Genomic DNA, 12296 nt, shown 5'->3' with positions numbered 1-12296 from the left:
ATTTTTATTTTTTATTTGGGGGCCATACCTGGCAGTGCCCAGGGCTTACTCCTGGCTCTCTGCTCAGGGATCACTCCTGGAAGTGCTCAGTGGACCATATGAAGTAGGGCATGCATGACCTGTACTATCCCTAGCCTGTGATCTCATTTTATTTTATTTTATTTTTTTTTTTTGGTCACTAGACCACAGGCCCCACACAGCTGCCAGTGCTTGTGATTTCATTTTTGAACCTAGAATTCATACTCTTTTTTGTTTGTTTGTTTGTTTGAATCCCACTGAGTGGTATGGTATCCTGTCCTATCGTGCTCAGAGCGCAACATGGTTCTAGGGACTGGAGTCTCCTGCATTCAAAACATTCACTCAGCCCCTGGAGTCCAGGGTCCAGGGTTTTATTTTTGGTTTGTTTTTGGGCCACATGCTGTGATGCTCAGAGCTTAGTCCTGGTTCTGTGCTTTAGGGAATCACTCCTGGAAGTGCTCAGAGGTGTATGTGTGATGTCAGAAATCAAGCCTGAGTTGGCTGTATACCAGGTAAGGGGAAATCCCTTAACCCCTATACTATCTATCTGGCTTCTGCAATCCACAGTATGGTTTGTTTGTTTGTTTGTTTGTGGGCCACACCCAATGGTACTTGGAGCTTACTTCTGGCTTGCACTCAGGGGTCACTCCTGGAGGGGGTTGAAGGACCATATGGGGTGCTGGGGATTGATATCAGGTGAGCTACATGGAAATCAAGAGATCTACCCGTGGTGCTATTTCACCAGCCCTGGAGTCTACTTCTTTACCCCCTATTCACTCTGAGCATTTCCAACTGGCCTTAGGATGATATTGTAGCTACATGTGATCTATATGTAATATGATAATGCCTTTTTCCCCACCTGGTACAAATCATGAATTTCCTTTGGTAGATCTTAAAGACAAACAAAACAACCAAAACCACTAAAATTGTCCAAAGTGAAATAATATTTTCCATTCATTCCAGTGAAGCTTGATTGGTGGAGGCAGAAGCAAGAGGGATTGGGGCAGGGCATTAATTTAACTTTTTTGGAGGGAAGCTGGCTGAAACTGTTCATAGTTTTGAAACCTGAACTCTTCTCCGAGGAGGGGAATTAAGCTTCAGCAGAAAGGCTTAGTTGATTGTGGAGTTGTAGAGCAGGGGAAGATAAAGATTTGATCAGGTGGAAATTGGCTCTCTCAGTCCTGGGGGTTTCCCTTCACAGCATCCTGGCTTTGAAATACACTTAAGGGTTGAGGAAACAGGAGGTGCCTTGGGGAAGGCACTGGGGAGGCGGGAAGTGGTTGGAATGAGCAGGTTAGACCTCCTTGGTCAGCAGCTGCAGGAGAGAGAGGCCAGCATAAAGGGCACAAAGGTGGGGCAGGGAGTCTGGGTCCCATGTGTACTCAGGGCCTGATCTCTGCACCTCCAGGCCACTCAGCCCCACTAGGGCCTCGGTCAGGGTTAGGTCATCCTCCCCAAGAGAGGACAGGAGCTCCGGCTGCAGGGGGAAAACCCCCTCTTTGTCCTCATGGAAATTCTTTCCCAATGTGACCTCCACCTGGAAGGAAACGACCATGAGAAAACAAAGAACTGAAAGGTGGGCTTCCTCAGAGCCCGCAACCCTCTCATTCGAACTTCTTTTGTGACGCTGCCTCACATTCTGATCCAGGCCTTTGAACAACCCTCCTATATGGTGCTGCACCTTTATTTTTAGCCTATTTTTGTTGACAGTGAGGGTTTGCTCTGGTCTGGTGCTATAGCTCAAGGGCAGAGAGCATGCACTGGACCTCTGAGGCCTTGGCTTTGGCTTCTGGGACCTCCCCTAAAATTCTTGCTCTCATTGTCTCACTAAAAAAAATAAAGCCAGAGTGTTTTTTGTCTCTTCTTCCCAGTCTGGGTTAAAAAGCCCAGGTAATCGCCCAGAAATTCCCTCTTCTCCCACTGGCTATAAAAGAGCACAGGGGAAGAAAGGTAGACATGAGAAGTGGGCTTGCTCTTGTGGGGTGAGCAGGGGCCCTTAGAACGGCCCCATCCCAATCTGTAGCTTCTGTCCCAGGCAGGCTGATGCCTCCCAGCTTTCCCCGGCAGCTGCTGCTGTTTCTCACCAGTTTCAGTTGCACAGGTAGGATCTTTTTCTCCACGGATTTTACCAACAACTTCTGTTGGACTTCACTTAGCTCTGAAGACAAAGGCAAAAAGAGAAAGTGCTATTTATTGCACATGCGGAGGAGTATAGAGACTTCAGAGAGCCTCAGAATTTTCAGGGTTTTGTCTGTCTGTTTGTTTGGTTGGTTGCTTGGTTGGTTTTGGGGTTTTGGACCACATCTGGAATTGCTCAGGGGTTACTTCTGGCTTTGCACTCAGGAATCACTCCTGGTGGTGCTCAGGGGACGTATAGAATGCCAGGGAATTGAACCCGGGTCAGCCACATGCAAGGCAAATGCCCACCTACTGTACTATTGCTCTGGCCCCAAGGAATTTTCAGCTTTCAATTATGCATTCGGCCCTGGTTGGGAGCATGCTCTTGGTACCTTTGCTGGGTACTAGATAAATCTCTTCACTCAAGGAATTTGCAGTCAAACGGAAAAGACGGGAACACATAATCATAATATGTGGAGAAGGGAGCCAGTAGCCAAGGGGTCTACTTTGGAGTTGAGGGAAGACTTTTTTTTGTTTGTTTGCTTTGTCCTTTTTGGGAGGGCGTGGGGTGGGGGCCCACTTGGTGGTGCGTGGGTCCTACTCCTGACTCAGTGTGCTGAATGGGGAAGCCTGCAGTGCTGGGATTGAGCCCTCCAGCAGACTCATCATCCCTTGGAGCGATCTCCCTGGCCTGAGAGCAGAGGGATGGCTTCTTTTTTTTTTTAAAACTTTTTTTAGGGGTCACACCTGATGATGCTTATGGGTTACTCCTGGCTCTGCTCTCAGGAATTACTCCTGGCAGTGCTTGGGGGACCGTATGGGATGCCAGGGATCGAACCCAGTCAGCTGCAGGCCCCTCATTTATACTTTTAGGGATTCTCTCAGTGATTGGTTCGCAGAATGGCAAAGTTGTATACAGGAAGACTTGCTGCCTGCTTACCTGTCAGAGCTCCGAGGAAGTAGAGGACAGCGCCCATGGCCTCCTTGGAGAGCTGGACGTCTTTGGGGAGGGCCTCCAAGCTCACTTCATGCCCTTTGTCTAGCGCCCCTTCGAGCTGTGGGGAAGGGAGCAACCAAGTGCTTGGGTCCAGGCTCCAGATCGCACCCCAAACAATCCCGTGGTGTAGGGTCACCTCCCTGCTGCCTTTCAAGCTCTCAAGGCCTGACGGTGCAGGTGGGTTCCTTACTCTGCGCCTTGGACTGTTTTCAGCCTCTGTCCACAGCAGGGAGCGTGTGGGGGCATGGGTATCATTGGCTAGTGTGCCCTTTTTCTAGAGGCCCAAAGGGCACGGTCAGGCCACGTGGCGGGCCGGGGGAGGGGGAGAGGTTCAAGGCACCCTGGCCGCTGACCGCTGGCCACAGCACCAGCTCCCCTGCGGGCTGCGATGTGCCCCTCTCTCCCGCCTCCCCCTGGCGCCCCCAGCCTCACCGTCTGCTCCAGGTCCTGCAGCTCCTGCTTCTTCCCCAGGAGTTTGCTGAGGGAGCTGAGCAGGGAGCTCCTCCCGGCCGCGCTCAACTTCTGCACCTCCTGGCATTCTCTCTGCACCTCTTCTTGCAGCGTCTTGAAGTCCTCGTGGGCCTCCCCTGCAGGGACCGCAAAGGTGGTGAACGAGACTCCCTCCCAGCACCCCCCACTGCCCCTTTCCGATTCACGCTCCAACCCCCTTGCTCTGCCTGGGCCTAGCCACTCCTTTTTGTTTTTGGCTTTGGGGAATCACACCTGGTGGTGCTCAGGGCTTATTCCTGACTGCGTTCAGGGATCACTCCTGGTGGTGTTCGGGGGACCATATGGGTGCTAGGGATCGAATCTGGGTCAGCCTCATCCAAGGCATGTACCGTACCCACTGAACTATCTCTCTGGCCCCCTGGTCTCTCCTCTTGACCGAGGAAGGAGGCTCTGGAGTTCCCCTCAGGCTGTGACTTGGTGGCAGGAGGGGGACCAGCACCCAGTGTGCCCTTTCAGCCCCCACCCGGGGTGAACCACCCACTTCCCTTATGCTGAGACTGGCTCAAAGTGGGGAGTGAAAGTCCCTTCTCCATCGCAGGCGTTAGCTGCCCCGGAGGAGGGTCCTAGGAGCTGGCGGGGGAGCTGGCAGGACGGCTCCAGAGTGTGGGTCTCTCTCGAGGTGTGGCTGGATCTGGGAGAGCCGAAACCTTCTCCCCCTCTCCCCCCAGCCCCCCGTCCCTGCCAATGGCTTTGGAGAGAGTGACTTCCTGGAAGTAAACTCAGCTCTTACTGCTTCCCTCCACCCCATGTTTCTCCAACTGCCTTTAGACCAGCAACCCTCAAAGTTCTTACCCACATCCGATGCCTGGATAACTGAGGAAGGAAAAGAAAGCACAGTAAACAGATTGTCTTCTAGGGGGCAGCACTCAGGGGACGAGGCACAGCTGAGAGTCCCTGTCTCCCACTGGGTCCCATCTGCCTGGAGGAGACTTGGTGCAGAGTACAGAAGGGCTCAGGAGAGAAGCGAGTACAAGGGAAGACAGGGCGCCCGGGTTGGACCACAGTTTCCCTGATGCCGTGGTTACTCCACCCCGTCCCCTCCTGCGTGGTGGAGGTGCCCGTAGATTTATGACAAGTGACAGCTGCAAAGGACTTCGAGGACAAATGTATCGACCCCCACGGGCCTCACGCCCACAGACATTCCCTGCTCCCACTGCCTCTTCCCAGACGATGGCACTTTCTGCCACTTTCCGGACAGTCGCCCTGTGCCCCGGCCGTCCCCTGCAGCAGCGAAGGGAAAGGTCGACGTGGGGAAATTCTGAGTCAAGAGTGTGGTAGTGACGTGAAAGGAATACTTACGGGTGATCTTCTCCTCGTCCGGCCTGTCTGCAGACAGAAACAGGCACACCGGTCAGCATGGAGCCCTCAGGGCCCTCGACCTGGAGGTCAGCACGAGGCCCAATGTGTCCTCCTACCTGTGGGGTGCTTGCAGGGCACCTTGCTCAACAATTATTATTTTTATCTGGGTTTTTGGTCTCTTTCCGACATGCTCGAGGCTTATTCCTGGCGCTAATCAGGGATTACTCCTGGCAGGGCTTGGGGGAACTTTATGCAGTGCCAGGGATCAACCCTGAGCTGGCTGTGTGCAAGATAAGCTCCTTACCCGCTGTCCTATCGTGCCCATCAGCAGTCATTTCAAAATCCCACGAAGGTGATGGCAGCTCAGCACCCGCACGGTCTGGGAACGCACACCAATTCCCCATCTCACTCCCGCTCCCAGTGCTCCCCCCACTTCTCTGTCTCCCTGGGGCAGTAATTATATGCTCTGTCTGACATTCCCCAAGCCAGAGGTTGGTCTGTTCAGGAAGTTGGGAAATAGCATTAGGAGTTCTTTGGGAGACCATGGTGCAGTCTACTCAAGGGCACAGGGTTTCAGCAGCTAGTATCAGAGGAGGAAAGACGACATGGGGAGCCAGGAAGCAAGGTCACCTACCTTCGAGCGGGAAGGTTTGCATATTATCGTTGTAGATGTGTGGAATATCTGCAAGGGGTGAGAAAGGGGAGCTGGAGGACTCGTAACAGCTGTACCCACTTTTCCTTCTCTAGTGTTGAGTCTCTGGGCTCTGCTGAGGCCAAGTATCCACCCTCAAATGCCTCACTCAATCTCCTTTATGGCTTTCTTCCTCCCTAAAATTATTCTAAAGCTCCTAAAATCATTCTAAAGTCTTTCCTTCCTTCCTTCCTTCCTTCCTTCCTTCTTTCCTTCCTTCTTTTTTCTTTCCCTTTTTTCTTTCCTTCCTTCCTTCTCTTCTTCCTTTTTCCCCTCCCTTCCTCCCCTCCTTCTTCCTTCCTTCCTTCCTTCTTTCTTTCTTTCTTTCTTTCTTTCTTTCTTTTCTCTTTCCCTTTCTTCTTTCTTTCCTTCCTTCCTTCTCTTCTTCCTTCTTTCCTTCCTTCCCTCCTTTTTTCTCCTCCCTTCCTCCCCTACTCCCTTCCTCCCTCCCTCCTTCCTTCCTTCCTTCCTTCCTTCCTTCCTTCCTTCCTTCCTTTCCTTCCTTCCTTCTTTCTTTCTTTCTTTCTTTCTTTCTTTCTTTCTTCCTTCCTTTCATTCTTTTTTTCTTTCCTGGCAGTGCTCCGGGCTGCCTCTGCATTCAGGAATCACTCCTGCTGAGCTTGGAGGACCATAAGGAATGCCAGGGAACAAACCTGGGTCGGTCATATGCCAGGCAAGCACCCTTCCCTCTGTACTAATGCTGGGCCCCAATCTAGTGAACTTCTCTGTCCTGCATTCTAGCTGCATTACCCATGTCTGTTTGCTTCCCAACGTGTTTTCTGAGCAGAGAGCTCCTGCTTGCCCAAATCTGTTCCCCCCCCACTGGCCCCCTGCATCCTGGAGTTCACACAAAATGGGGCACACAGGATACCCTCAGAGCCTGGGAGTCCTCACTTTCCAGTGCTCTCCTGCAGGTGATCACAGTGCTCTCATTTGTCACCCATTTTCTGACATTGCCACAAGGGGGATACCGGATGCCTTGGTTTCTGCACAGCTAACTCTGGTGTTGAGGGGGCGAATACGCCGGTCTCTGCTCACCCCATTCATGTTTGCCTTTGACCATCAGCTGTCTCACTCGGAAGGCCAGGATACAGCCCTTGGGGATGGTGATGGCCTCCGTGTGGTTTATGGACCCCTAGGATTAGAGAAGGGGGGTTTGTGAATCTGCAGAGATCTGAAGGGTCAGACATTGAGAAATGGAGAGGGAAGAGGAGGGCAAGTGGAGGGCCAGGCCAGAGTGCCCGGGGAAGAGAGAAAACATTGGGATTATAGGGTTCTAATAGTGCCTCTTATGTACCCAATCCAGACTCTGGGGAGCAAACTTCAAAGTGCTTCTGTGCTGATCATCTCTCTAAAGATCTGTCCCATCTCTTCCTGGGTGGCCAGACACATGGAGGAACTGGGAAGACCTGCTCCATCACCTGCCTGAGCATCCCAGTCCCACCTGAGAGCTCCCTTCCAGGCACTGGTCCCTTCTTCCTCTTTGCCATCTGTTCCATATTCGCCTCCTTCAGGAAGTCTTCCATGACTAACCCTTCCTGCCAGTTCCGACTCACCCTTTGACTATTTTAAGCAAGCAGAGATAGGTGTGGAGACTATTACTTATTGTCATTGGATTTTCCAAGCCTGAGTTCTCTGGCCTGTGTTTCCAAGCCTTTGTCTGTCCTCCATGAGTTGGGAACTTTCTGATGGCAAGGATCTCTTTCTTTTACACCGGAAATGCTAGCAGCAAAAGTCTATAACTGAGTTTCCTTTCTGATAATTCGCTGCAGCATTGACACAGGGATTCACCAAGGTGGACCTCCCTGACCCGCATGGTCTGGCTGGCCTGGATTGTGTCCATTTTGGTTTTGAGGCCCTACCATTGTGGGGCTTGAGGATTGTTCTGGGTGGTGCCAGGGAACCATGCGGTGCCAGGGTTGGAACCCAGTTCTCCCACATGTGCTCAGCCTATTGACCTAGCTCTCGTGCTGAAGAGCAGAGGGGAATGGATCTGCAGTCTCCTAAGTGGGTCCCCAGGGGCAAGATTGATGCCACCTCAAAAGAGGCGTGAACTCATTGGTGAAGATGTATGTGTCATCACACCCTACTGAGGTCACGAGTTGCCCCCCATGAGCGGCTCTCTGGCACGGCCATGGCTCCAGAGGCAAAAAGACTTAATCCAGAGCCCGGCAGCTTGCGGTAGAAGAGTGAATGGACTATGTGTTAACCTATGGAGCCATGCCTCCCCGGGAGGGAAAGGGTGTTGCTACCTTCCGCCTCCCCCCCCCCACCCCAGACCCTCCCCACCACACCTGGCAGCAAAGTGGCCACCGCCTCAGAGCTTATTGGAAAGCCAGGTATGAGCTGGTGGTGACGGGCAACTCATGGGAAGAGGGGCAGTACCGGCTCGTCCTTCACACCCTATCGAGGTCATGAGTTGCCTCCCACGAGCGGCTCTCCGGCACAGCCATAACACCAGACGCACAGAAACCAATCTCGTAATTATCTGGCTCTTTGCAGAAATCCCCCCAGACTTACCTAGTAAAATATCAGAAATCCAAAATCATGCAGCCACGATAGCGGCCGCGCAACATTATATGGTTCTCATAACCAGCTATAGAAATCAAATGATTTCACAATGCCTTTTCAGCAATTCTGATTGTTGGGGGGGGAATTCTAAACAATAATGGTACATATTTTGCTGAAATAATGAATGTAATCAAAGTAGAGAGTTAAGTAGAAATCATCTGCCTCACAGGCATTGGGAGGGGTGGGAGGGGGGTATATTGGGGTTCTTGGTGGTGAAAAATAAGTACTGGTGAAGGGAAAGGTGTTGATTATAGCATGACCGAAACTTAAACCTGAAAGCTTTGTAACTTTTCCTACAGTGATCCAATAAATAAATATAAGAAAAGAAAAAAAAGATGTATTTGTCAAACCTGTAACCCCAAGGGTGCGAAGAACGGGAGAGAGAAGGCCCCCTCTGCCTTGCCAGCTCGCTCCAGGGTAACCTCCTGCACGGTCTCCACCACCTCCATCACCACGTAGAGATTCTCGCCTCGGCTTCGCACCTCCTTCAGGAATGGGTGCTCAGCTGTCAGCTTCCTGGTGGGGCAGACAAGGGCAGTGGTCAGAGCTTCTCCCCAGCCCAGCGCACCCTCCTCCTTACTTTGCTCCTCCCCAGGAGCGAGCACGGAGGGGTCAGGGTGGGGGCGGCAGAAGAAGACAGAGGCTTAGACCGGATATCCTGGTCTCCGGCAGGCCAGGCTCGAGTGGCCCCTGCCTCACGCAGATGCGGAGTGCCAATGCCCAGCTCAGGGCTGCTACTTGCTGCTTTCTTCCTCTTGTACCCTCATTTTTCAGTCCCACTCACATTTTCTGGACATGCCCACCCCTCTCCTCTCTGGTGCTGTGGACCCCGTGGGCTCCGCACTTGTTTCTGACTCCTTACACAGAGAAACAGGCATAGGTCTGGGTATCTTTGCTCTCAAATGATCAAACAGGGGGCTAGAGTGATAGCACAGCGGGCAGGGCATTTGCCTTGCACGCGGCTAACCTGGGTTCAATTCCCAGCATCCCATATGGTCCCTTGAGCACCGCCAGGGGTAATTCCTGAGTGCAGAGCCAGGAGTGAATCCTGTGCATTGCAGGTGTGACCCAAAAAGAAAAAAAATATCAAATGATCAAACAGAATAGCTTCTTCCTTTGGCCTTGTCAGAAACTATCCCAAATGATATGCCCAGATCTATGTTTTGACTTTTGGATAATAGCCAGCAATTCTTCAGGGCTACTCTTCATCTCCTGGTGGTGCTTAGGGGGATCATGCAATGCTGGGGACCAAACCTGGGCCTTCCGTATGCAAGGCATGTGCCTAGTCTATTGAGGCAACTCTCTGCCCCACCCCAACACCTACCCTTTGACTTCCTCACCACTCACTCCTAAATTCCTTTTAATTTTCTTTTGGTGGGAAGGGAGGATCATACCTGGCGATGCTCAGGGGTTACTTCTGGTTCTGCACTCAGGAATTACTCCTGCAGCTAGGGATTGAACCCTGGTTGGCTGCGTGCAAGGCAAATGCCTTCCCCTCTGTACTACTGCTGCAACCCTCTTTGTAACCTTTTTGTGAATTTATTTATTTAGTTAGTTATTTTGGTGGTGGTGGGGGGGGTCACACCTGGTGGTGCTCAGGACTTATTCCCGGCTCCATGCTTGTGGGTCACTCCTGGCAGGGCTCAGGGAACCCTGTGTGGTGTTGAGGATAGAATTCTTTATAATCTGGCTCCCCCAAAATCAAAATAACGTCAGGACTCAAAGGTACTTCTTCCCCTGGCCTCTGCTCCTCCCTTGGCTTTTCGGCTCTCGCTGCGCTGAGTCCTGTTACTGACCCCTCCCTTCCGTCCCCGTCCTGTCTAGACCCCCCACAACACTGCCAGAGGCTCTGTAGGAGCCTTCAGGACTGTGGCCCCTCCTTGACCTGCCACCTTGCTGCTCCACAGCCGGGGACTGTCTGACGTTTCCCAACCAAACCGGTTCTGTGGGCCTCACAGGTGGTGAGTTTCTTACCCACGTGCCAGTCTCGGCAGCATCTCCAGCCTTGCGGAGAATCTCTTCCCTCCTTTGAGCACAGACAGGAGCGTGAAGCCGTCCTCCCTTCTCCAGCCCAAGTCCCTCTGACCTGCTCCCAAATGCAAATGACCCCCTCTGGTCCATGCTGGAGTCACTGGCACTGTGGTTCATTTGCTCTTCCCCGATGGCAAGTTCTTGGATAGAGACATCCATGCATGATGCCCCACAGGGTCCAGGCCCTGTCGGTGCTGGCAGGGCGACGCACTCAGCACCCAGCCCTTTACCCCTGCCTCCCAGTCTCACCCCCTCTTCCAACCACTACTTAATGACTTTAAGACTCAGTGCCCTGGCAAGCCAGACATCTGAGGTGCCTGCATCAGCATGGCATGTGCCACACCCAGTACCACTGAGGCAGCTTTCCTGAGGGCAGCCTGCAGTGTGTGGGCGGCCCATGAGCGCTGCCTCCAGGGGGTCCCCCTGCTGGGGTGGCCACAGGAGCGGCCAAAGCTCTCCCCTTCCCAGCTGCGTTTCATCGAGTGTAAGAGGAGAATGAGAGAGCTTCATTCAGTCTCTTTTTCCTTTTCAGAGTCAGGGAGCAAACCCAGGATACACACACACACACACACACACACACACACACACACACACACACTGAGCCCTCAATTCCATCACTTTTTAGGACAGAAAATGGAAGTCCCAGGAGTAACAGTAAGTGAATGTGAAGATACAGAACGCACAGGCAATTCCTGCACAAGGAATTGTGTGCAGGAATGTGTGTGAATGTATGTGTGCATGTGTATGTATGCATGTGCGTGAGAGCATATGTGTGGCTGTGTGCAAGTGTGTATGTGTGTATGAATGTGTGTGTGTGTCCATGTGTAAGTGTATACTTGTATGTGTGAGAGTGTTATGTGTGTACATGTGTGTGAGCATATATGTGTGTGAGGGACTACATTCATGTGTGTGTCAGTGCATGTGTATGAATACATGTGTGTGTGTTTGTGAGTGTGTATGTGTGTGAGGTAGGAACAGGTGGTTATGGAAGGATGGGAGAAGCATGCAAGAAGTGCCTGAATGTGTCCATCTGTTTAAGAGTCGCTCAGTGGACCCGCAAAGGTGACAGTCGCTGCAGCCCCCGAGCCCCAGCCTGCCCTCACCTTTCCTGCTGCATGGTCTCCAGGGCCTTGGGGGCCACGCTGAGCGTCTGTACCTCCAAGGTGCTGTTGTGGGACACCCCCGCAGTCCCCTTCACCTTCACCGTCTTTGGCATGTCCACATCTCCCTCCACTCGGGCGTCCAGCATGTTCTTAAAGCCAAATTTCCCGGAGTCCATGGGTTCTGCAGGAGGGGGCAGATAAAGGCGTCTGGGCTGACAGACTCCCCTCCTCCCTGCATCCAAATTTATTGTTGGTTTTTTGTTTGTTGTTTGGGCCACACCTGGCAGTGTTCAGGGCGTACTCCTGAGCTCTGCGCTCAGAGATCACTCCTGGGACCATATGGGATTCCAGGGATTGAACCCAGGTCAACCACATGAAAGGCCAATGTCTTGCCTGCTGGACTACCTTCCCAGCTCCTGGGAGGGGGGTATTTCCCCTGATGCTGGGGTACAGGTTGGGCCCCCAGTGCTATTGCACTTAGCACTGCTCAGGGGGCCACGTGTTGCTGGGATGGGGCGTATTCTCCGGCCCTGGGGGACATCTTTCACGACCCCAACCAAACCCAACCCCTAGCTTCTAAGGAGGAGATGGGATGCCCGACACCTCCTCTTGCTGGGCATCGGGCGCTTTGGGGTTCTCTGTATGGACGGGTGCTGGCCCCATGAGGCTGACCTGAGGGCGAGCAGCCGGGCTCCAGCACATCCAGGAGGGTGTAGTCGGTGCGGACGTAGCGGGCCCCCCAGAAGAGCGTACTCTTCCTCTTCCTCAGCACCAGGCAGAACGGGTGGAAGCGCTGGAAGTCGATGAGGCTGTCAAGAGGTGTCAGGTCTCCTCGAGGGTTCAGCTGTCTGGCTAGGGCCCGGGTGACATTTTCGAACAAGGTCATGGTGACTGGCAGGAGGAGACAGGAAGGACACGTCAGGACACCAGGAGGTGGCAAGGCCCTGCGGGGAGAGAG

The 12296-nt window shown here is 52.8% G+C and overlaps 1 protein-coding gene across 1 annotated transcript; it reads right to left on the bottom strand.

Moving 5' to 3' along the window:
- Positions 1 to 1312: 1312 nt before the first annotated feature.
- On the bottom strand, positions 1313 to 12224 carry GSDMA (gasdermin A). The gene is made up of 11 exons (XM_056126548.1): positions 12011 to 12224; positions 11339 to 11519; positions 8555 to 8720; positions 6672 to 6768; positions 5577 to 5624; positions 4943 to 4969; positions 4436 to 4456; positions 3566 to 3720; positions 3077 to 3191; positions 2103 to 2176; positions 1313 to 1555 (listed from the first exon to the last, which is right to left on the bottom strand). The coding sequence occupies exons 1-11, from the start codon at positions 12222 to 12224 to the stop codon at positions 1313 to 1315; spliced, it is 1341 nt and encodes a 446-aa protein (XP_055982523.1).
- Positions 12225 to 12296: the final 72 nt, after the last annotated feature.

Source organism: Sorex fumeus, unplaced genomic scaffold (genome assembly GCF_029834395.1).
Source record: "Sorex fumeus unplaced genomic scaffold, SorFum_2.1 ptg000063l, whole genome shotgun sequence".
Taxonomy (NCBI): Eukaryota; Metazoa; Chordata; class Mammalia; order Eulipotyphla; family Soricidae; genus Sorex; species Sorex fumeus.
This window is presented reverse-complemented; position numbering and strand designations above follow the sequence as displayed.

What these genes read in the sequence shown, in the direction of transcription:
- GSDMA (XM_056126548.1), bottom strand. Translation starts at nt 12,224, where the DNA reads ATGACCTTGTTCGAAAATGTCACCCGGGCCCTAGCCAGACAGCTGAAC. An exon ending in GCCCGGCTGCTCGCCCTCAG is followed by an intron (nt 11,520 to 12,010) that starts GTCAGCCTCATG and finishes CCCCTCCTGCAG; the next exon opens with AACCCATGGACTCCGGGAAA. An exon ending in TGCAGGACCTGGAGCAGACG is followed by an intron (nt 3,192 to 3,565) that starts GTGAGGCTGGGG and finishes CCTTCCCCACAG; the next exon opens with CTCGAAGGGGCGCTAGACAA.